Raw genomic sequence first — 14,777 nt, forward strand, 5'->3', positions numbered from 1 at the left:
TGGAAGACCCACTTAGTTCCAACGAGATTTTTATTGCCTTGACTAGTTTACCCTCTGGGAAGGCCGCAGGACCTGATCAGATCCCAGTGGAATTTTTTTAAATTTTTTGGGATATAATCAGACAGGATCTGACATCTACAATGCAGCAGGCACAGGGAGGGAAATCAATCCCGAAAAGCTGGGCAGGGGCAGATATTGTCATAATTCTGAAAAAGGGCAAGCCCCCTAACCAACCTGGATCATATAGACCCATAACATTGATGAATGCGGACACAAAAATATATTCGAAGGCATTGGCCCTCAGAGTTGCCAAAGTCATCAACAGACTTGTGAGCATTAATCAGCATGGGTTTATACCGGGGAGAGGCACCACCCATCACATACGAAAAGTCATTACCCTTCTTGATGCAACAGAGATAACAGGAGACCCGATGGCGATTATGTTATTGGATGCCGAAAAAGCCTTTGATCGGGTCTCCTGGGACTTTCTGTGGTATATATTGAGGAGATTGGGGTTTGGAGGGGGGCTTGTAAGAGCGTTACAGGTGCTATATGAGGCTCCAACCGCTCGCATTCGAGTAAATGCTGGATACACGCTTCCATTTAAAATAAAAAGGGGAATGCGACAGGGATGCCCCTGCTCCCCACTTCTGTTTGCTCTTTATATGGACGCTTACATACGCCGCATAGAATTAAATAATAATATCTGCCCACTAGATACTTATGGGACTCAATGCAAAATTCTGGCTTACGCCGATGACGTGGCGATTGTGACTCCCACACCTATGGAAGCCATGGTAGCGGTTGAGATGGAAGCCCAACAGTTTGGAGAAGTGTCTGGTTACGCTCTTAACACTACTAAAACACAAATCATTAAAAATAGTAAAGCTCATTGCTCAGATAATCGGGTGGTGGAGAGTGGAGTATATCTAGGGGTAACAATCACAGCGGATCTAGATAAATTAGTGGAGGTAAATATAGCACCGGTAATAAGTAAAACCAAGAAGGAACTAGACAGGTTACATAATATCCATTTTTCAATAGTAGGACGAACTAATATAATTAAAATGATTTTTTTACCAAAGTTTTTATACCTATTTAGGGCTATACCCTTATCATTTGAGGCGAAATGGTTTAAAACTCTGGAGCATATGATAAACCGCTTTGTCTGGTCGCATGGAAAGACCCGAAGGGCATTGAGATTTATGCCACTACCTAGGGAACGTGGTGGATGGGCCCTGCCAGACTTAAAATTATATTACTGGGCGGCATCCCTCCAAAACATGGCAGGGTTACTAGGAGGAGGGGAAAATGAAGGACAAGACCAGTTAGGAACACTCGCAATCTACACATTGGTTTTAGGAGATCATGCTGAGAATCTTCTGTTGAAAATCACTGAGCATAGTTATTTTAAAAGGACTGAATTTAAAACAGTTAAAGCAGCACACAGTATTTGGATCTCATTTGCGAAAAAGTTTGGTTTGGGTAGGTATAACGCTTACACTAGGTTAAAAAATAATGTCAGTCTTCCTGATGAAATATTTTCAGGAGTCGTTTTTAATGATTGGGTAAGATGTGGGATTACGAAGATGGGGGATATGATGGGAGCACAGGGGGTAATGCAGTTTTCTGGTCTGCAGGCAATATATGGTTTGGATTCAACTCATTTTTTTAAGTATCTGCAAATAAGAAGCTTTATGTCAACAAAAACTGGAGGATTGGCGGGATTTAACACAAACCCCATTCTGGATATCATAGAGAATGGTACAGAGGGTACAATAAGAAGATTTTATTCTGAGTTGATAGAGCATCAAGTTGATGATTTGGAAAAGTTCGAGAATAAGTGGACACAGAAATTGGGGGTAGAGAAGAAGTGTTTTCATAGATCATTGGAATTGGGTCAGAAACTCCTGTGCTCAGCACCACTCCAAGCACAACATTATAAGACTCTCTATCTATTATATCACACACCCGCCAGGATAGCGCAATGGGGAGGGATAGCAGGAGTTACGTGTCCAAGATGTGATAGCGATGAAGCTGATCTTGTTCATATGCTTGCAACATGTACTCATTTAAAAATCACCTGTGATGAAATTGAACTATTTTTTAAAAATTCGTTAAGGATTGAAATCACACTTACCCCAGTAGTGGTGATGTTTGGAATAAATCAGAGTGCTATCCAGGTGCCCTTCGAATATTTCATATTTTTGGCCATGGCTGTTTTGAGACTATGCATTGCCACAGCTTGGCTGGACCGTATACCACCCACATTCCATCAATGGTTAGCAAAGCTGTTGAATGTGTATAACCTCGAAAAAGCAATTTATGCTAGGAAAGGTGCAAATGCTAGGAAAATAGGTAAGGAAATATGGGAACCTATTCAAAGATGGAGAGGCATAGATCCAGGGTAGGATGTCTTTACGTTTTGATTATATCTGATGAAGGTTGATTGCAATTGTATTGTGATTGTCTATACCGATCTAACCTGTATAGCTTAAGATATATTCTTGGATTATATGATTTGGATTAATTGGTTATGTTGTATTATTGTTTATGTTAATTTCTATTATCCTATATGTAAATGTGTGCCCTGTACAAACATAAAATGGGGAAAAATCTGAATAAAAAATATATAAAAAAAAAAAAGGAAGTGTAGTTCTCAGTGCTTAATTTGAGCCAGTGGTTATTGGTGGGGCCACTCATTTTTGGGGACTGACACTTATTCGTCCTCATAAGTTACTGAGAGCAAGAGAGGGAAAACATACAAAGGTAAAGAAGGAGGGCTAGAAATACAGAAAAACATCACAAACTGAGAAAGCAGGAACCTGTACGAGTGAGATAAGGGGGAAGAGAGTGTCTGATGATGGATGGGAGAGTCTTGAGGTCATGAGGTCATGTAAAGACTATGCAGCCTTGGTTTTCAGTGTGTCGATAATAAAAAACACTGGCCGCGGGTTTCTGAATACAGCTTTGGGCACCGGCACTCCTTTTATTATACATTAAAAACTGGAAGCTCTTCAGGATTGTCTGATTCTTATATCTGAACTGTCAACTAGAACAATCTTGGGGAGCATTGTGAGTGTTGAGGTTAAAAAAAATACTAAGTCTGTCTCTCTTCACTCTAACTTCATGTTTTCCTATTTAAACCACTGTTTTGAGCCTTATCGGATGAGACAGTTCATACTTTAACAGTTAATTGGACTTATCCAAAAACATGGGAGGGCTCTGTGATTATATGCTAAGTGGACAAGCGACAATTATGCATTTTATGCTTTATTGTGCAATCACATGCTTAAGAGTAAATGCCTGGACCCCTTGTCTAGAGAAGGTGGGTGTGTATTATGTCACAAAACCAGTCCACTCCTCACACATGACACATCCATAGTAGCTTGTTATATTTGGTCAGCTCGGCTGCAAAAGGTAGTTTAATATATTTCTGATAATTTTTGTAGAAATAATGTACTGGAAAATTGAGTATTGTAGAAGACAGTATGGGTGCCCAGAGGTAAATAAGTGCATAATTCACTTGTGCCTTTTATGTATTTCAACAGTTTAGCCAAGTGCAACCACCTGTAGTTATGGTATTTACATATTGCTGTAAACAACCTAACACAAACAAACAGAGAGGGGTTCTGTCTGTAATGCACTTAATACCCTAGCTGCACAAGTAGGAGTATATATTGGAAAGGGACCTTTGTTATGTGGATCTCCAATGTTGGTGATGATTTGCTGGCATATTTGGAGATCTGTGCAATGGGAGATTACTGACATCTCTACATGCATGTGGTCTACCTCTAAACATGGCAACTAAAAAGCAAAACACCAGCCATGTTTGATTTTCAGGCAAGTCCATGATAAAGATTTCCAAAGAATGCGAAATAGCATAAATGTCCCATGTCCCACATGGGCTGCCTTGTGGTCGTAAACCACATGTGAAAATATGGCAGTCAAGCTGTCCAGCAACTGTTCACTTCTTTCTCAGCTGTAGTCTGAGTAAAACTGTTTTTGATATATGAAAGTCTATATTATAGCCTTATAGCCCGCCGTAGCGGGCTATACCGGCTATTAAAGGCCCGCTGAATCGTTAAAGGCCCGAGCCGAAGGCGAGGGACTTTAACGAAACAGCGGGACTTTAATAGCCGGTACAGCCCTGCTACGAAGGGCTATAAGGCTATTAGAAAATTTTGACTAGCGTTCTTCTGCAGTAAAAGTGATTGAAAATATGTTTGCTCCGTCCATCACCACCCCCTTTTGTACCACATAATATAAAGCAGCATTGCAGTTGCAAAAGCCTGCTTGATATTTAAAAATACGGGGACTAGGTTGGCCCTCATGGAACCTTTACCTACTGACTTACAAAGATTTATGGGCAAAAAGAGGTAATCGAAGAGTCTTATGTGAGGTAGCTGCAAAGTCTGTGCTGAGGAAAGCCTTGACGTTGACGGGTAGTTGCTCAGCCTCAGTCCCCATTAAGCCCTGTACGTTCGGACTTAAAAACGTTTCTGGAAGCCAGATCTCCTTCAGTGGGACAAACCAGCAAGCTGAGTCTGACCGGTGATTCAAATTCCATGGCTGTGGCTTCGACGGTGGTCCCGGTATCCAAAGATTTTCCAGGTAGAAAGCTGGCAGAATTTTCTATATCCCACTATTCGGAGTTTGGGGGATAGGAGCAGGGCCAGCTTTAAGGCAGTGCGACCGGTGCGGCCACACTGGGCACTGACCTAGAGGTGGTACACTGACTTCAGAGGGGGCACTCTGTTTTGAAATAACATAGGATTTAAAAGCACCTGCTGCAGACTTACTTGTGCCTCCAGGTTCCAGACAGCAATTAAATGTCATGATAACTCTTGTGATGAATGTTCATGCTGGAGAGAGAGAGAGATCAGAGTTCTGTCTAGTAGCAGTTTTTACTTATCGTAAAGTAGTGCAGAGGGTTAATATGCCTGCTGCAAAGAACAGATTTGTGTTTTATGTGATTAGCTAAGTGGATTAGTAATGCCAGTCTATGCCAGTGTTTTAAAACAAGTGAAGTGTGTTTGAGAGAGGGGCTATGGAGAGATGAGGGGCACTTTTGCAGGATGGTAGTGAGGGAATCCAAAAAGGCGGTCATATGGGGGGGCGCCAAAAGTTTTTGTCGCATAGGGCTCCACTAGCACTAAAGCCGGCACTGGATAGGAGTAGTTCACTTGAACACTAGCTAAAGGTCTAGGACCTGAGGGCACTAGTTGGGGGTTAGGACTTACTCTAACAGAGGACAGCAGCAGGGCAAGGGCAGATCCAATTGGTACTAGTCAGCTGGGCAGTTACAGGCAAAGGCCTCTAAAGGCTTGTTGTGTCACTGTAGCTCCAACAGGAGGTCAGCAAACTGACCATTGGTGTCAGTTCTGAGATCCCGGTTCAAGGCAAGCAGGTCCAGGCTTCCTTCAGAAAGTAGGGCAACACTTCTTTTGATCTTTATAGGTACAGGGGTGTTCTGAGGAGAGGACTGTGGTTGTCTACGTTTATACCCAGTGCCATCCTGTGGTTGGAGGACAAGCATTTGTCTACCCCTAAATCAGGTCTGGTAATTTCCTCTACCCCTTGAGTCTGGTGCCATGCCAAATGGAGAGACAAAGGGGAGACAGGGTAAATGTGTGCTATTTTGGCAGTGACAAGGTAGGCATGCTTTGAAGCTCAGGAAGGATCTGGATACAACCACCCAGGCCATCCTTTCAAGAAAGTAGCCACTCTGGTCACTCTGAGGGCCTTTTGTCCACTGTCGGGGAACAATACACATCTCACCACAGGGGAGCCATCATAGATCAGGTGACAGCTGGACACTGGCAGGAAAGCCTTTTGGTTTTAGACATATAAACCTTCTAAAAGTGTAATTTCTAAAATAGCAATATAAATTCTGTCTTGATCATTAAGTTGGATTTTAATTTACTATTAAAAAGAGTCCATGAACCATTTTTCTGGATACTCCAAAACTGAATAGCACTCATTTAAGGTAATGTTGTGAAAGTGAGCCTTGTCACAGTGAAAAACAATGGATAGGTTTTTGACTGCCAGGACATGTAAAATATTAAATATACATGTCTTACATTTTAGATATGGTGCACCCTGCCCGATGGTGACATATAAGTATTGTAAAGGAAGGAAGATTATTTTGCCAGATCGAAATTACATTTTAAAACTGTACAACTATACTGCATTGGCAGGCCTGGAGACATATTTTAGTGTGCTACTTTGTGGGTGGCACAATGAGTGTGATGCTGCCAACTAGTGGCATATTATTTACCGGGGCTGGGTCCATGAAGTACCATATACTAGAGATTTACGAGTAAATTAAATGTGCCAATTGAGTGTATGCAAATTTGTATTGTGTTTAGAAGGGAGAGCAGTAGTGCTTTACCATTTGTTAGTAGGAGTAAAGTACACATAGTCCTATGGCTAACAAAAATGGGTTCAGCAAAGGAAGACAAAATCTGGGGGAATGCCTGGCAAAAGATGATTATTTCAAACATGTGCCCCCCTCCAACAGAAAGGAAGGAAAACTACTCACCCTCTAGAGAGTTCTCATAGCTAAGGCCGAAAAACCTGGAATGGGCATCAGCTTTGGTGTGGTCAGTCCCAGGGAGGATAAGTTCTACTGTAAAGTTAATTCCCTGTATAAAGATGAACAACACTTTGTAGTCTCTCCCAATATTTGCATCAGCCATCTGAGGGGTCTACGGTCCGTATGAAGAAATAAGTGAGTTCCAAACAGAGATGTTCTCAACTTCTGCCCAGACCACTGCAAATGCTTCCCTCTCAATTGCACTCCATCTATGTTCCTTGAGAAGTAGCCTCCTACTGATTAAAGCTAAAGTCTGGTCCAAGTCCTCATTATTTAGCTGCAACAAGACTGCCCTAATGCCATACTGTAAAGCATCTATCTGAACTAGGAACTCTTCAGAGATGTCAGGGGCCTTAAGCATTGGTGCTGTGCACATGGCTTCCTTCAGGGTATCAAATGCTTTCTGGCACATTCTCTGTCCATGTCACCTTTGGTCCTGCTTTTTATACGTCAACTCACTTAAGGGGGCAAAAATAGTGCCATAGCCTTCATCAATTCTTCGTTAATACTCATCGAGGCCTAGAAAGGTTCTTACCTCAGCCTGGGTCTTAAGAAGTCCCCAAGCTATAATGGTTTGTATCTTGGCCTGGAGGGACTGAAACTTTCCTTGACCTGTTTGGGGGCCCGAGTGTATTTCTGATCTCTACCCTATCAAGCCCTGATCTGTTGACTGGGTAGGAGTGTTCTGATTAACTCAGATACTCTGTCCATCACCACCCCCCTTTTTGAAATTATTTTGGCCACCATGAGTGTGGAAGGGTATGCTCAGACATGAGTCCCTTGCTCACTGCACAATCAGGATTCAAGCAAGCCGGGCCGAAGACGGCTGTAATGCCAGAAACCGGTCCCTGGAAGCTTGTTTCCTTTCCAGTGAAGAATTGGCTTGGTAGTTTGGTCTGCCATGTTCCCATGATGCACTGGGCCAGGGACAGACTAATTTGCATATAGCCAGGTTCTGAACTGGGATGGTGCAGTGAGCTAAAAAACGGTGATGGATCAAGCCCTGATCTGTTGACTGGGTAGGAGTGTTCTGATTAACTCAGATACTCTGTCCATCACCACCCCCCTTTTTGAAATTACTCTACCCTATCTGGCACTTACTGGTCTGGAAGTGTTGCAGGTGGTCATCACTGCTAGAGTTGAAAACAGCAATGTTATCCAGTAGGTGGCACTGAAGTTTTTGAGCCAAGACCCAGTTGACCAACTTTTGGAATGTGGCAAGGGTATGCTTTAGTCCAAAAGGCATCCCTGGAACTGACCCTCTGGGGTGGAGGATGCCAACCTATCCTAGGCCCGCCTCCATCAGTGCAATCTTTCAATACTTTGACGTCAAGTCAAAGGTAGTGAAAAATATGGCAGCCCCCAACCGATCAATGAGCTCATCAGCTCTGAGAAATGGGTAGGCATTAGTGATGGGTGAGTTGGGGGCCCCTTTAATCCACACAGAACCTAAGGAATGGAGTGGTTTATAGGGGGGCAGTCCTGGGTACCAGTACCAGTGGTCTGGACCAGGGACTACAGTAGGGCTCCGCTCAATCACCCCCTTATCCAACTTCTTGGTGACTTCATCCTTGATGCTGGGTATCAATTTGTCTGACAGCTTGTAGATTGCATTTTTGCAGGCATACTGTCCCCTATGTCTTTGTCATAAATGAACCAATCACAGAGGGCTCTGAGGTATGTGAGAACAAAGAGGCAAACTGCCCCAACAAGTGTCAACAGTCCCTCTGTTGTTCTGGGCTCAGGATAGGGAAGAGAACAGCTCCTTCCACTGATCCATCTTGCTCTTTGGAAGAAAGGAGCTTAGGAGAGTTCTCTCTGTTCCTCCACACCATCATCTACACCAAGTGCAAAGAGACTTCAGACCTCTCAAATTGGGGTTTGAGGCAGGTCATATGTAAGACCTTTAAGGGGTTCCTAGATGCCTTGAGGATCACCTGGTAGGGGACCTCTCCCTTATGCTTCTTTACCTCATAGGGACTAGTCCAGCAGTTGTTTAGGGCGCGGGACGCCACAGACTCCATCATCCACACCTTTTAGCCTCCATCACCCACACTGGAATGGCTTTCTATTCGTACTAGGGCTTCATGTTTCCTGACTGGCCTCTAACTTCTCAGTGGCCTACTTTCAGAAGTGATTTATCTGAGATCTGACGGCCAACATGTTGCTCACTACAGGGCATATTATCAATAACGACGTTAAAATTATCACCTCTTTAGCAGCAGGAAACTGCCGCTAAAGCGGTGATAATGGGCTTGATAATGTGCTCTTGTGAATTCCCATAGAAGCCCATGTTCACACCAGAACATGGGCTTCAATGGGAATTCAAAAGGGCATATTATCAAGCCCATTATCGACGCTTTAATGGCAATTTCCTGCCGCTAAAGCAGCGATAATTTTAACGCCGATCTTGATAATATGCCGCCACATCTTGAGGGGGTTTCTTGGAAGCTTGCTCCCATTCTTCCTTCACAAGATTGAGACTTCCATGCACAGGGTGGTGAAACAGAAGTTCAAAGAGACTGAACGCCCACTCCCTTCTGAGGCCCTTCCCTGTCAGCAAATAGCAGGCATGGTAGCAAGATATCTCACTAATGCCTCATGGGTTCTGGAAGAGCCATAATCATGCCTTTCAGGGTCTTGTTGAGTCTTTTAGAAAAGACTTTGGTCTGGGGGTGATATGGAGTGGATAACTTGTTGGATTATCCCATACTCCTCCTACATGGACTTCATGTAAGCATACATGAAGCAGGTGCCCCTGTAAGACACAACCTCCTTGGGGAAACCCACACAGGTTAATATCCCCCTCAATACCATAGCTACCAGGGGCGCAGTCTCAGCATACCGTGTGGCATGGTCCATGATGAACCTGTCACCTAACGCAGTCTTGGGGTCCAGAGGCCCATCACTGTCAATGCCCACTCTTTTAAAGAGTGTTCCCACTAGAGGAAAGGGAAACAAGAGGTCCTTCTGCAGAACCCCTGACTTCCCACTGGGTAATGCAGGATCTGCACAATGCATCTGACTGCATCCTCATCCGGAGCCAATAAAAGTGGGTGACCAGTTGGTCAAGGGGTTTGGCTTGCTCCATATATCCTGACAGTGGGATGTTATGAGCCAACTCCTGTAGAAAGGCCCAGTAGCACTGGGGGACCACCAATGCACAGTTTGACCTGGGCCCAGCAACTTTAGCCTCACCATACAGGAGACAATTATCCCCAAAAATTATGAGATCACAAAAGGTGTCAACAGCTGCCTGGGCCTTGGTATACACAAAGGGATAAACCCAGTAAAGTCAAGGGACCTGGGTGATTAAGTGGTATATAAGGAAGGGGTCCCAGACAGAGAACTGATATTAACAATTTTAAACAATTATTTCAAAAAAGACAGATAAATGAATGCAAAAAGATTTATTTCAAATTTGCATTGTAACCATTCATTGGTTGGATTTCATCAACATCACAATACAAAATTCTTATATATGTGCCCACATACACAACAGGGAGGGGGGTGAAGTGAGGGAAAGTGCCAAGGTTTAAGAAGGAATAGGGAAATGGTCAGATTCGTTCGTGTTACGTATTCATCAAAACTCAAAAAACAAATGTTCATGTGATTCCTTGATCCAAGGTCCACGATACTGTGCTCATATAGAGTCCACGATAAAATTGGTGTAGACCACCTAGCTCGCCTTCAGCTGCTTTAGTCTAGCTTGGGGGTAGGAGTTGGTGAAGATATTGGCGTCTACGTTTCGACCCACAAAACGCGTAGGATGTTAGTCCTTACAACGGGGTCTTCTTCAGGACGGGATGGTTGTGGGTGGGCAACCTCCTAAAAAACAGTTGAAAGATCATTTAGTACACAGCTACCTTGTTAATACATACAAGGCAGGTGGATAATCAAAAAAAGGGGGGGGGAAGGAGGGAAAAGGACATGTTGTCTTCTATCCACTGAACATATCGAGTGTGGAACACTACGATTGGAGGCGACCTCCATAGTCATTTAAAGTGTAGTGAGAACTCACCTAACATACACAGGAAGATGAACCACAATAGATTCTTGATCCTGATGGTTCCCAGAACTTAGGGTTGTATTCCTAAGTGGAGATCATAAAAGAAATCATGAACATTAATGGGTCATGCACAGGCGGCCCAAGGCTATCGCAATCACCTCTCTGGGGTTGCTTAAACGTACGTGCTACCACTGTGGTTGTGTACATATAGAAGTGGTCGGAGTATGATATTAAGAGTAGCAAATATCTCAAAGCATCACAAATTTCTCAGTGGATCACTTTCGCTTACATCTAAGCCACAAATGTCATTCAAAGTCGAACAGGTTCATACATTCGGTGCATATTTATTATTTTTTGCACATCTCAATTTCTAAAATGCGTAAATTCCAAAAATTAGAATAGAAGATATTGCAATTGATGCATTGACAATATAAGTCAATTTAAAGAAAACACAATAATATACAAGAGATACATTCAAATATGTTGACGCGCTCACGGTGCACAGAAAAGGAAGTATTTAGAAGGGATGGGTGTGTGGGGGTAGAAGTGGGGACCGGGTAAAGGTGGTGTGACTAGGTTATAATCACAGTGAAAAGTGAGGCCTTTACAGTCTATATACAGATCAATTGGTTCCGAAATAATCTCAAGCCTAGGTTCCGTAATCATCCATTGTTAAGTCCTATGCTTGGAAAGAAAAACAGTATCGGTTGTCGACGTTTCGACCCCTGAAGGTAAGGGTAGTTCAAAACCTCATGCTGGGGTCGCTGGGGGTCGCGTAACTAACCTCACCCGGCCCGGACACGGAAAGGATTGACAGATTGATAGCTCTTTCTCGATTCTGTGGGTGGTGGTGCATGGCCGTTCTTAGTTGGTGGAGCGATTTGTCTGGTTAATTCCGATAACGAACGAGACTCCTCCATGCTAACTAGTTACGCGACCCCCAGCGACCCCAGCATGAGGTTTTGAACTACCCTTACCTTCAGGGGTCGAAACGTCGACAACCGATACTGTTTTTCTTTCCAAGCATAGGACTTAACAATGGATGATTACGGAACCTAGGCTTGAGATTATTTCGGAACCAATTGATCTGTATATAGACTGTAAAGGCCTCACTTTTCACTGTGATTATAACCTAGTCACACCACCTTTACCCGGTCCCCACTTCTACCCCCACACACCCATCCCTTCTAAATACTTCCTTTTCTGTGCACCGTGAGCGCGTCAACATATTTGAATGTATCTCTTGTATATTATTGTGTTTTCTTTAAATTGATTTATATTGTCAATGCATCAATTGCAATATCTTCTATTCTAATTTTTGGAATTTACGCATTTTAGAAATTGAGATGTGCAAAAAATAATAAATATGCACCGAATGTATGAACCTGTTCGACTTTGAATGACATTTGTGGCTTAGATATAAGCGAAAGTGATCCACTGAGAAATGTGTGATGCTTTGAGATATTTGCTACTCTTAATATCATACTCCGACCACTTCTATATGTACCTGACTAACTGACCCAGGTCAGAGAGTTCTTAGGGTCTACCCCGTTGTAACTCACTACCACTGTGGTTGTGCCAGATGGAATTGCCAACCTACCCAATAGTAAACTGATGCCGGTGACAAGGGAATACTCCTGCCAGGTGCGTATCTCAAAACGGAGTATAATTCAGCCGCAGGGGCTTCGGCGTGTAGTTCAACAACCTATTGTGAAGTATGATTCAAAAAGATTTGAAACAAATCATACTGTATCCAAATACACCGTGCATTCCCCAATATGCCTGTATTACCCGAGATAATCGTACCTCGAGTATCCAATTTAAATTGTAAGCTGACTTGGCTTTACTGGATAGGTGGACTATATTGCTCACGATGAGTGTAGGATCGTAATAGGCGGCTCACTGACGTGCCTGCTAGTCCAAAGAGAAACCCCACTGGCATTAATTTCGTAGTTAATTTAAATGAACATCTTATAAGCATATTGCTTCTAGGGCCCAAAAAATGTATACCGCACCTTGAGTTCAAAAACTTGTGATGGTATTATATCTTCCTATATGTTCTTATCAGAGCCCTGCTAAAAAACGAAGACATAGTCAAATACAGGCTACCTATACTTAATTACATTGGGATCATTAGTGAACCGGCGAAACCCAAAAGTCTCACCTGGAAAACAAGTCAGAAAATTACTTGTCGTTTGGCGCATGGGCTGTATTATCAATGGATCCCCAAGTGATATAAGTCTGAAAATTAAAGGGGTCGAGATACCAGAAAAAAGGTTAAACTATTGATGCAAAAACATAGTATGCTAGCCATAGCGTGTTAAATAGTGCATCAAGATTACCGCTCACCTTCAATCAATCGTCACCAGAAAGGAGGGTATCGGCGGTGACCATCTGTAAAAAATCCAAATGAACCCCGTGTTATAATCGCGCCTCCTAATCCTCGCTATCCGAATCATTGGCACACTGTGTTGCCGCCTCTCACCTGACACCGCCGCCGTGGGGCTCTAATCGGTTCTACTCCCAACCGTAGCCGCGCTGTCACTAGCCTTCGCTCTGTTTGGAGTGAAACTTCCTGGTTGGAACGGTGTGGGCGGGGCCTTCTCCCGGGTTTTTTGAAGGAAATGGAAAAAAGATTGCTCTTACCTCACAGGGCAAGTGAATAGGCAGTGGCTTGGTATTGGAGCCCAAATACAAAGGCATTGTTCCATCGGGCAGGAATAATTGCGGGGACATTTATCGAAAGGTTGCCCAAATTATCACGCGCGAAATAGCATTAACCTAGATTACTATAGATATTTATATATTTAGACAGTTGTAATCTTGGCAATGTATGCACACAAAAATCGTTGGTTGCGCCATTGGCAGTTGCCTGGGCCTTGGCATGCTGCCAAAGGCTCTCAAGAGTGGGACCTGGCTAGCTCAGGTAGGTCTCTCCAGGGGCAGCAATGTCTTCCGCTGTAGGTTCCAGGGCGTCACCCTTAAGTTCAGCTTCCTTTTGGGCCATGGAAACATATGGAGCAGGTTTCCCACACCCATTACCTTCTTCTTCTTGGCAGGCACCTAGGTCACTTTTTCAGGCTCCTGGGCCTTCTGGCTCTCCTGAAGGGCTGCTGCGGACCGTAGTAGTGAGGCACAGGGAGAAGGCTCTGGTGGGTGGTGGCTCAGAGCGCCCCACTTCCAGCCCCTTGTGTTGGTTGTTCTCAGCTAGGACACAAGCAGGAGGACTCTTCAAGTGTGGCCAATGGGAAACAACCTTTACAATGAAACTTTTACAACAAACTACCATTACAACGCATAGCGCTGGGGGGCGCTCTAGGATAGGGAATAGGTTTAATGTACTATCCAACACCTTCCCTACTATCCACGGGGACTGGAGTTGGAATAGTAAATTAAACTATTCACTATCCAGCGCCCAAAAGCATTATGCGTTGTAATGGTATGCGTTGTAAAACTTGCGATGTAAAGGTAGGCGTTGTAAAAGTATGCGTTGTAACATCATACATCCGTGGCTAATATGGCCTTAGAAGTAAGAAGTCTCAAGGAACAGGTAAAAGACCGCGCTGTAGTCTTTCTTAGTTGTGAGCTATGCCCATAGAGTGAGCTGGTGTTCCCTGGGGGTGGGAGTCATCACTTCCACCAGGTTGAAGTGAATGGCATCCCTTTCATATCACCGCTCTTAGGGACATTGAGACCAGCCAGACCATGGTAGTGGAAAGGATAGTTACCGCAGAGCAGTACACTGGACAGTTGTGTAGGGTAAGTCCGGCCCAGGAGAAGGAATTTTTCTGCCCATAGCTCTGGTATCCATGGAGTGGGGTGGGAAGGTGACTCAGAGGAGATTCATAGATAGTCTCCAGATGCCACTTGACTGCTTTCCAAGAAATTATTTGCTACTCGTGTTATGGGAGCTGGGAGGGGCGGCTGTCCTGAAAGCTCAGGTTTCTAGGAGTACACTTCCAAACAGAGGATACAGAGGCCTAGAGGAGGGGAAAGGGAACACATTTTCACCCCTAAACCCTGTTCAACCACAGAGTTCAGACCTTGAGCTGGAGAACTAGTATCAGGTTACCAGCCCTGGAGTGGTGGAAAGGAAAGTGGAAGTAGGGTGCCTAACACCCAGGGTTGTTGTCCCTCAGACTGGTTATCCTGGGGCCTGCCTCTGGACAC

General features: G+C 43.9%; 1 protein-coding gene across 1 annotated transcript in view; it reads left to right on the plus strand.

Annotated features, from left to right (window-relative positions):
- Positions 1–431: 431 nt before the first annotated feature.
- The window catches only part of TMC1 (transmembrane channel like 1), a 654,455-nt gene continuing 640,109 nt past the window's right edge, over positions 432–14,777 (plus strand). Inside the window, exon 1 of the mRNA XM_078677802.1 lies at positions 432–493. Coding sequence (XP_078533928.1) covers positions 432–493 — 62 coding nt within the window. The remainder of the gene's footprint in view (positions 494–14,777) is intronic.

Source organism: Lissotriton helveticus, chromosome 2_1 (assembly GCF_964261635.1).
Source record: "Lissotriton helveticus chromosome 2_1, aLisHel1.1, whole genome shotgun sequence".
Classification (NCBI taxonomy): Eukaryota; Metazoa; Chordata; class Amphibia; order Caudata; family Salamandridae; genus Lissotriton; species Lissotriton helveticus.